A 10,150-nucleotide genomic window follows, 5' to 3' on the forward strand; every position below is an offset into this window, starting at 1 on the left:
GCCACCTCACCCGGCTAGTTTTTTGTATTTTTTAGTAGAGATGGGGTTTCACGGGGTTAGCCAGGATGGTCTCGATCTTCTGACCTCGTGATCTGCCCGTCTCGGCCTCCCAAAGTGCTGGGATTACAGGCTTGAGCCACCGTGCCCGGCCTCGTTAGGTATTATTATAAACAGTTTACATTTAATCCTTACATCAGATGTATGAAGTCTACTACTAGGTCCATTTTACAGATCTGGAAAATTAGGGCAGAGAAAGGCTAAATAACTTTCCCAAGTTCAAAATGCTAGCAAATAGAAGAGTTAGGATTCAAACCCAGGTAGTATGATTCCAAACACAATGCTCTTTGCTAGTACTCTGTAGACAGGGCTATGGATAGCCTCTAGCTATCTTCTTAAGTGGATCTTAAGTGGGATCTTCGGGTGGGCTTGGAACCAAATTAATGCAAGACAGATCAGATTAACAAAAGAAAAGCATGTATGTTTTATTAATTTTTTACATGAACATGGGGACCCTCATAAGAGAGTGAAGACCCCAAGAAATGGCCAAAGCAGAAAGCTTTTATACCTTTTAGACAAAGAACTACACAATTTGTGAAGAAATGACAGGACAAAGGGGTATAAGCTAGGGGTAGTAAATTCCAGGAGAGTCGCTAGGAGATAAATGGAAGGGGGGTATAAAGCTAGTGGAGGATAAGGGGTTTTTTTTGGTCAGTTTATTTATACAGCTCCATTGCAGCGGTCACTTCTTAAATCACTGGAAACAAGGGTTATCTTCTCAGGCTGGTGCAGAGAAGGCCAGAGAAGGCCGCCTTTTCACAGGAATATTTATGGCTTGATAAGAAAGGGCAGATCTGGAGGCCCTTTCTGCCACCGCTGATTCTCAAGCATCTTCGCTCAAAAATATTTATATCAGAGAGGCATATTTTGGGGTGACATACGCTAGTTTCCTTCAACTCTTAAGTGCCTCCGACAGTCTTTAAGTAGTGGACTTGAACTTAATATCTTTCCAAGTCTAGGGCACTTGGCTGGCAGAGAAGGAGCGCATTAGGGAATTCCATAAGCAACACTGTGGCAGAGACAGCACTGAATAATTATCAGATCTGCCAGCTTCCGGACAGAACTGTGTTAACGGGGAGGTGCATTAGGGCACAGATTATGGCCAGAGTGCTGGCCCAGAGAAGGCACAGAGAGCTGGGCTGGCACAGGAGCCCTGAAAACACAAAAGGAAAGAGTTTCTGTCTTCACATTTTGCACTTTGGAGACTTGAATCTAGAGTGGGAAGGAATACGTTTCCCAAAGACTCCTAGACTTTCACAGTTCTTGGCCCTTACCACTTTCTACATGATAATACAGCTATCAACCAGTATTTCTGGTCTGCTTTTTGAGGGCAAGATCATATTTTACTTATTTTTATGCTCCCTATGTGGAGCATATGGTAGGCACTTATTAAGTGTGAGTTGGAGGAATACATGAATCTAAACAAATGAACATGCTTGAGTCCCAAAGGGATTTGGAGCTTGCTTCAGTTTTGTTTCGTTTTTCTTTGTTTGCTTTTTTTTTGGAGATGAAGGTCTTGCTATGTTGCCCAGGCTGGTTTCAAACTCCTGGTCTCAAGCAATCCTCCTGCCTCAGTCTCCCAAAGTGCTGCGATTACAAACATAAGCCACCGCACCCAGCCAAAACTTTTATTCTGATAGCAAAAATATTTTAATGAAGATTCTTTGTGGGGAAGATGTCAATATTTTCAACTGTTCTCTTATGAAACAATATTCTACCTATTTTAATATTTTCATTTTTGTATTTATATCCATTTAAAACTAAAATAGGATATATAGCTTTTAAAACTTGAATGTGTAGTTTAATAATAGCTATCCACCCACACCTATTAAAATGTTTACTAATGCATAAAATCTTACAAGTTTCAAGCTGCACCGGATTTTCATGACTTTGTGTAAGTAGATGAAATGGATGCCATGTTCCTCCCATTTGCAATCTCTAGCAGTATTTTAGTGTTTCTACTATTTAGTCATCTGTGGATATGAGTTGTAAATGGCAGCTTGAAATAATCTGAAGTTTTGAGGATGAGTTTCACAGCTTTTAACATTGCATCCAGTGTGCTGGAGAGAAAAAACTTTTTCTCTACTCTTTTAGCTTCAGTACCTGGGGGCATACAGATTAAACTAACAAAAGACAGATTAACGGGAGAAAAGGCATACAATTTTATTTATTTTGTATGTGTTGCCAAGATACAGATCTAGACATTTTATTTGTTTATGTATTTATTATTTAGAGATAGGGTCTCACTTTGTGGCCCAGGCGGGAGTGAAGTGGCTGGAACACTGCTTACTGCAGCCTCAACCTCCCGAGCCCAAGCCATCCTCCCGCCTCAGCTGTGCGCCACCATGACTGGTTAATTTTTGTATAGAGATGGCGTTTCGTCATATTGCCCAGGCTGGTCTCGAACTCCTGAGCTCAAGTGATCCCGCCCACCTTGGCCTTCCAAAGTGCTGGGTTTGCAGGCGTGAGCCACCGGGCCAGCCACTGTTTTTAAATTAATATTGGCAGGCAGGGAGTGCACCGGAAAACAGTGAAACTTAGGGCTTTGGGCTTTAAGGGATGATGAATTGTGGGGAAGTGACTGGGAAATAAATGGGGGGAGCTCATGGAAGATAAGGACTGTTATAGTAAGGTCTATTATGAAAAATCATCTTGGTGTCTATTCCCTGTCTTCGGTGAAAAGGATGATAACCTGTCTGATTGATAAGAGTTGCTCTTGTTTCCCTGGTTGGGGGAAGGGTGTTTACCTTCCTCAAAGGGAAATATATGCCCTGATTCTAGGGCAGATAAAAGGAGGGCAGATGACTTCCTGCATCTGTCAATTTTCAGTTCCTTTCTGCTCAAAATAATCCTTATGCTAAAGTGCACATTTTGGAGTGGCATATTCCGATTCTCTTCAAATGTAAAGCAAATAATATTACAGCTGAAACGTATTCAAATTATTTCCAGTTTTATCCTGATTTTTTTCAGTCCTATTGATGAGAAACAGCTACTTCCTTATAAAATAAGTCTGTTTTTACGGGTTTGTTTTGTTTTTTGTTTTTGTTTGTTTTCTGAGACGGAGTTTTGCTCTTGCCCAGGCTAAAGTGCAATGGCGCGATCTCGGCTCACTGGCAACTTTTGCCTCCCGGGTTCAAGCAACTCTCCTGCCTCAGCCTCCCAAGTAGCTGGGATTACAGGCATGTGACACCACGCCCGGCTAATTTTGTATTTTTAGAAGAGATGGGGTTTCTCCGTGTTGGTCAGGCTGGTCTTGAACTCCCGACATCAGGTGATCCGCCCGCCTTGGCCTCCCAAAGTGCTGGGATTACAGGCATAATCCCACTGTGCCGGCCTGTTTTTATGTTCTTGACCTAGCACAGGTACTCTTTCCTTGTGTTACCTGTTGCATTTCATTTAATTCTTTTAAAGCTATAGCAAGCAATTTAAGACTATAAAGGATATTTACAAAAATAAAAGGGAAGGGAAGTCAACCAGAATCCTATTCTATGAAGATACATTTTTACATATTTCCTTTCAATGTTATCTATGCATATCTCTTTTATATAGTTTAAGTGATGGAGCATTCAGTATGGGATGTAACTTCTTCCACTTAACATTACATCACAAACATTCTCCATGTTCTTGCATACTTGGGGTCCTCATTATCTAACAGTGGCATAGAGCTAACCATCTCCACTTAGGCTTCTGGGCTGCTTCCAGGCTCTTGGCTAGGCATCCTGCTAGCACTCTCAGCCCTAGGAAGGGTGGATCTGTACTTGGCTCCTCCCCACCAGGTGGAACCTGAGCCTCCAACAGCAGCCTCAGGCCATTCAGAGGTCAAGCCCCAGGCCGAAACTGCGACTAGACAAAGAAGGCTTTTGGCTCTCTCGCCCATCTCCCAGGTCCAGGCTTGGTGGAGCCTGCTATGCGGGCATTCCAGGTCCACTCCCTCGGGGCAGAAGCCACTGCGCCATCCTCTTCCCCATGGTCTCCCTACCCCCGACCTGCACTGGGCGCTCCGCCCAGAGGTGAGTCCCTCCCAGCCGTTCTCTCCTTCTGTCCTAGCCATCCGCAGACCCACCCTGTGCAAGGGAAGGAGCTAGGCCGTGCGCCCTGGGCGTCATGATCCTCCTGCGGGCCTCCGAAGTGCGGCAGCTGCTCCACAATAAGTTCGTGGTCATCCTGGGGGACTCTGTGCATAGGGCGGTATACAAGGACCTGGTACTTCTGCTGCAGAAGGACTGCCTGCTCACTCCCCGGCAGCTCAAAGCAAAGGGGGAGCTGAACTTCGAACAAGATGAGCTGGTGGACGGAGGCCAGCGGGGCCACATGCACAACGGCTGTAACTACCGTGAGGTCCGCGAGTTCCGCTCCGACCACCATCTGGTGCGTTTTTACTTCCTCACCCGCGTGTACTCCGACTACCTCCAGACCATCTTGAAAGAGCTGCAGTCGGGCGAGCATGCCCCCGACCTGGTCATCATGAATTCCTGCCTCTGGGACATCTCCAGGTATGGTCCGAACTCCTGGTGGAGCTACCTGAAGAACCTGGAGAACCTGTTCCGGTGCCTGGGCCAGGTGCTGCCCGAGTCTTGTCTCCTGGTGTGGAACACGGCCATGCCTGTGGGCGAGGAAGTCAACGCGAGTTTTCTTCCGCCCAAGCTCCGGCAGCAGAAGGCCACCTTCCTGAAAAACAGAGTGGTCGAAGCCAACTTCTATAGCGCCACCGAGGCACGTAAACATAACTTCGATGTACTGGACTTGCATTTTTACTTCCGCCACGCGAGGGAGAACCTGCACTTCGACGGGGTGCACTGGAATGGACGCGTGCACCGCTGCCTCTCCCAGCTGCTGCTGGCCCATGTGGCTGACGCCTGGGGTGTGGAGTTGCCCCAGCGCCATGCTGTGGGCAAGTGGATCAAGAAGAAAAAACCTGGCTCGAGAGTTGAAGGGCCGCCCCAGGCCAACAGAAATCACCCGGCCTTACCTCTGTCCCCACCCTTACCTTCCCCCACATACTGCCCCCTGCTTGGGTTCCCACCCCAGCGATTGCCGCTGCTCCCACTCCTGCCCCCACAGCCTCCTCCTCCCATTCCCCTTCACCAGGGAATGCCCCGGTTCCCACAGGGTCCCCCAGATGCCTGTTTTTCATCAGACCATACTTTCCAGTCAGATCAATTCTATTGCCATTCAGATGTCCCCTCATCAGCCCATACAGGTTTCTTCTTCCAAGACAACTTTGCGATTGGTCCCCAGCTGCCTATGCCCTTCTTCCCCACACCCCGTTATCAGCGGCCTGCCCCTGTGGTCCATAGGGGTTTTGGCAGGTATCGTCCCCGTGGCCCCTATGTGCCCTGGGGACAGCGGCCTCAACCTTCAAAGAGAAGGGCCCTAGCCAACCCAGAGCCAAGGCCTCAATAGATGGACCTAGGCCTTATTTCCTCTTTATGAACATGGATTGGACAGATCTGACACTCCTTTCCATTGCTTGGCCTGAACAGACTGACCTTGTTAACTTAAGCCTGGAGTCCATGCCTGATCTTCTTATTGTTCATTGCTGTTACCAAGAAAGCCAAGGAGGAGCAGTCTGACTCATTCTTCTTGGCTGCAGCCTCTTCCCCACTTCCTGGGGGTGACCCAGCATTATTCCTGCCTCCCCACTCCCTATTCTCTTTGCCTTTGTGTAAAACTAAAATTGAAATAAAGAAGTTGCACAAAAGTAGTTGTGGGTTTTGCATGTCTATATTTAATGGATGCCTCTCCATTAAACAATTAGTTCTTAGTATGTTTTGGCTCTGTGTCCCCACCGAAATCTCATTTTGAATTGTAATAATCCCCATGTGTCAAGGGCGGAACCATGTGCAGGTAATTGAATCGTGGGGGTGGTTTCCCCTATGCTGTTCTCATTATAATGAGTGAGTCTCACCAGATCTGATGGGTTGTTGTTGTTGTTGTTGTTTAGACAGAATTTTGTTCTTGTTGCTCTGGCTGGAGTGCAATGGCGTGATCTCAGCTCACCGCAACCTCCTCCTCCCAGGTTCAAGCAACTCCCTTGCCTCAGCCTCCCAAGTAGCTGTGATTACAGGCATGCAGCACCACTCCTGGCTAATTTTGTATTTTTAGTACAGACGAGGTTTCTCTGTTGGTCAGGCTGGTCTCAAACTCCCAACCTCAGGTGATCCGCCCACCTTGGCGTCCCAAAGTGCTGGGACTGAGCCACCGGGCCCAGCCACCACTTCTCTGTTTTTAAGAATGTTAACATAACTAAGACTGTTTAAATGCTAGGCTCACTGTATCACTCAACTAGTGAAATGTTAATACTTAGATAAAATAGTCAAAATCAGATGTGATTAAAATTGTTCAAATAATAGGATTTTTCATTGCATTGATTTGACTGGTTTGTAGCTCCCCAATACCACCATCCCTAAATTTGACAAGAATTAGGACATGCTGTCTTGCAAAAATTAGGTTCCTGATGAGACTACAGTCCAAATCTCTAGAGTTACCATAAATCAACATTTAATCTTTGTAACACATCTGAAGGAATATTATTGAAATAGCATGATGATGGTCTTTAAGGATTCTAGAAAGGGAGTGATGAGTCAGAATTTGCCAGAATGTCCCAGCATCGTCAGGTGAAAGAGAACCTCTCTGGTCAATGTAAATGTTCTAATCCCATGGAGATTAGGGCAGCAGACTATGAGATTTGGTAACATTTGCCATCAAGACGAGCTAGCTGCCTTCATTCTGCCTTTATGTTTCCCAGTCAACACCAAACAGTGTTTAGCTGCTGATCTGAGTAAGCTGACACATTTAGTGTTTCTATTCCCATGAACAAGGTAATACATTGGTATTCTGGTTTATAACTCTCTCTTGTGAGTTAGGTCAGTACGTCTGAATCCTTAATCTGATGATGCCTGATGAACCAAGGAGAATGACTTATTAGACATACAGTGCTGAGGATCAGACGCTGAATCAATGGTGAATCCACAATATTATGGATGAAATTGCATCAACTACTCAACAGAGAAAGTTCTGTTTCTCTCCGATGGGTAGGAGTGCAGGGAGACTCGAACAGGGGAAATCTTTTCCTTCAAAGGTGTATTAATTTCCTGTGGCTGCTGTAATTAAAAAAACACCACAGACTTGGTGACTTAAAATAACACATTTATCTCCTAATTCTGGAAGTCAGAAGCCTGAAATCCATCACTCCAAAATAAAACCCTTACTATGTCCTCACCTGTATAACATGATCAGGCTTCTACCTGCCCTGGCAATGTCATCTTCTGGAACTCTCTTTATTGCTCTTTAGTCTTTGAACCACACAGGACTTCTTTCCATTCATACAGCACAACAAGCTCTTTTATAACTTGGGTCTTTGCACTTGCTGTTTCCTTTACCGCATTGTTCTATATCCCGTACTTTCTAGGTCTTTTAATGCCTAACTCATCCTTCCATTCTCACTTTGCAAGTTCCCTCCTAAAAGGCCTTTCAGGACCATTTCATCTGAAAGTACCATGATGTTCTGTCATAGCACTCTTTACTTTCTTTGTATGGCTTACCTCACTCTGCAATGGCTTCAGTAGTTACTTGTTAGCCTCCCTACTAGAATGAAAGTTCCATGAGTCTTGTTTACTCTGGACTTCCCAAGGCCTACTAGCACCGTGCCTGATAAAGAGGTTTTCTTTTTTTTTTTTGAGACGGAGTCTTGCTCTGTAGCCCGGGGCTGGAGTGCAGTGGCCGCATCTCAGCTCACTGCAAGCTCCGCCTCCCGGGTTTGCGCCATTCTCCTGCCTCAGCCTCCGGAGTAGCTGGGACTACAGGCGCCCGCCACCTCGCCCGGCTAGTTTTTTGTATTTTTAGTAGAGACGGGGTTTCACCGTGTTAGCCAGGATGGTCTCGATCTCCTGACCTCGTGATCCGCCCGTCTCGGCCTCCCAAAGTGCTGGGATTACAGGCTTGAGCCACCGCGCCCGGCCAAGAGGTTTTCAAGTATTTATGCTTTAGTTAAATATTCAAGCACATAATTCACTGACATTCAGTAATCAACTAAGAATGCAGTTTGTATTAAGATTGAGCAACATCAGCCCAAACAGCTATTGTGAAAAAATAATAATTGAGCAGCATTTGATTACTTAGAAAATGTCTACAGAACATTCCCACAACTTTACCTAAATTATGCTGGCTAGCTAGCCCTCTTCCTCTCACCCCACCCCTCCACCCACTGGGAGTAAGACTCAGACAGCACATTCAGTGAATGCTTGCCTTTAATTTCATACATATCCTGGCTTTTATCTTCCAGCCTAGGGCTTTCTTCTTTGCCCATATGCTATTTTCACCTTGCTCCTTAAATGAGGAAACCTAGCAAAGCAATCAAGCTCTTGTCTGGTAAAAAGAACCAAAACTATTCAGCATCCGTGAGAGAAATTATTGCTCCACTGTTGAGGTTTAGAATGCAGGGTTCATTTGGCCTATTTTCCATCCTCAAGAAACAACAGCACTCACAGATTTACATACTTGAGTCTCGTCTTAAATTTCCTGGAAAAGTAAAATTAATGATTACATTGACATCATCGAAGCAGCATGTTTCTCACAGGATTCTATACTAATATATTATACCAAAGGCCAGATTTTAAAGCTGTAACAATATTTTTCCATATGTACAAAGAAAGCAAGGTCCAGCATTTGAAAACAAAACAAACCTTCCCTCCTCCCAGAGTAGGATTAACAATAGCCCTTCACGGTCAGCCACAGAGCTCTTGCTCTCGCTGTCAGGAGGCAACATTCACGGCTAAATCTGGAGTTGTACAAAGCGGCAGCCCCTCTCTTCGACAATTTTATGTTCACGACTTCTGCAAAGGTAAGCTGTTTCAAAAACTTAGATCATTAAGATGCATGTGAGGCCAGGCGCGGTGTCTCACGCCTGTAATCCCAGCACTTTGGGAGGCCGAGGCGGGCAGATCACGAGGTCAGGAGATGAGACCATCCTAGCTAACACGGTGAAACCCCATCTCTACTAAAAATACAAAAACTTAGCTGGGCGTGGTGGCGGGCTCTTGTAGTCCCAGCTGCTCGGGAGGCTGCGGCAGGAAAATGGCGTGAACGTGGGAGGCGGAGCTTGCAGTGAGGTGAGATCGCCCCACTGCACTCCAGCCTGGGCGACAGAGCAAGACTCCGTCTCTAAAAATAAAAAAAGGTGAATGTGAGAGAAAGAAATTACCGTTGTTTTAAACTATTGTATGTTTGTTTCCATAAACTCCAGGAATAATATTCTCATTCTCATAACTCAAGAAAGAGCTCTACCATGGCATGCTTAATTTTATAGATAAACAGTGGCATGCTTAATTTTATAGATATACAAACAGTCTCTGACTTACGAACTTTCAATGTACAATTCTTCAAATTTACGATGGCGGGAAAGCAATATGCATTCATTAAAGAGTGGTCTAAAGGCCAAGTGTGGTGGCTCACGTCCGTAATCCCAGCACTTTGGCAGGCTTGATCCCAGGTTTGAGACCAGCTTGATCAACATAGTGAGACCCCCATCTCTATACAAAAAATTTTAAACAATTAGCCAGGCATGGTGTCAAGTAACTGTAGTACCAGCTACTCAGGAGGCTGAGTTAGGAGCTGAGGCTTGAGCCCAGGAGTTGGAGACTGCAGTGAGCTATGATCATACCACTGTACTCCAGACTGGGCAACAGAGTGAGACCCTCTCTGAAAAAAACAAAACAAAAAGCCCAATGATCTCTCTCAATGCTGAGCAGCATAGACACAGCAGCTCCCAGTCAGCCATGCCATCACTAAGGTAACAACTGATAGATACTCTACAGTGTCCTGTGTTGCCAGATGATTTTGCCCAGTTGTAGGCTAATACAATTGTTCTGAGCACATTTAAGGTAGGATTGACTAAGCTATGATGCTCAGAAGTTTAGGGGAACTAAGTGCATTTTTGATTTACAATATTTTCAGCTTATGATGGATCATAAACTCTTTGTAAGTTGAGAAGCATCTGTAGTTTTTATTGGAAGATTTAACCCCTTTGTAAGTTGAGGAACATCTGTAGTTTTTGTCACAAGACTTTACCCATTTAACTTTAAAGAAACATTTC

The 10,150-nt window shown here is 45.2% G+C and overlaps 1 protein-coding gene across 5 annotated transcripts in view; it reads left to right on the forward strand.

Moving 5' to 3' along the window:
* Nucleotides 1-5,761, forward strand: part of PCED1B (PC-esterase domain containing 1B) — a 177,720-nt gene extending 171,959 nt beyond the window's left edge. For all 5 annotated transcript variants that reach the window (XM_011967064.1, XM_011967067.1, XM_011967065.1 and 2 more), the window contains one exon: nucleotides 4,105-5,761. In XM_011967064.1, the coding sequence (XP_011822454.1) occupies nucleotides 4,162-5,460 (1,299 nt within the window). In that variant the 5' untranslated portion in view covers nucleotides 4,105-4,161 and the 3' untranslated portion in view covers nucleotides 5,461-5,761. The remainder of the gene's footprint in view (nucleotides 1-4,104) is intronic.
* The last annotated feature ends 4,389 nt before the right edge of the window (nucleotides 5,762-10,150 follow it).

Source organism: Mandrillus leucophaeus, unplaced genomic scaffold (genome assembly GCF_000951045.1).
Source record: "Mandrillus leucophaeus isolate KB7577 unplaced genomic scaffold, Mleu.le_1.0 Scaffold785, whole genome shotgun sequence".
NCBI lineage: Eukaryota > Metazoa > Chordata > Mammalia > Primates > Cercopithecidae > Mandrillus > Mandrillus leucophaeus.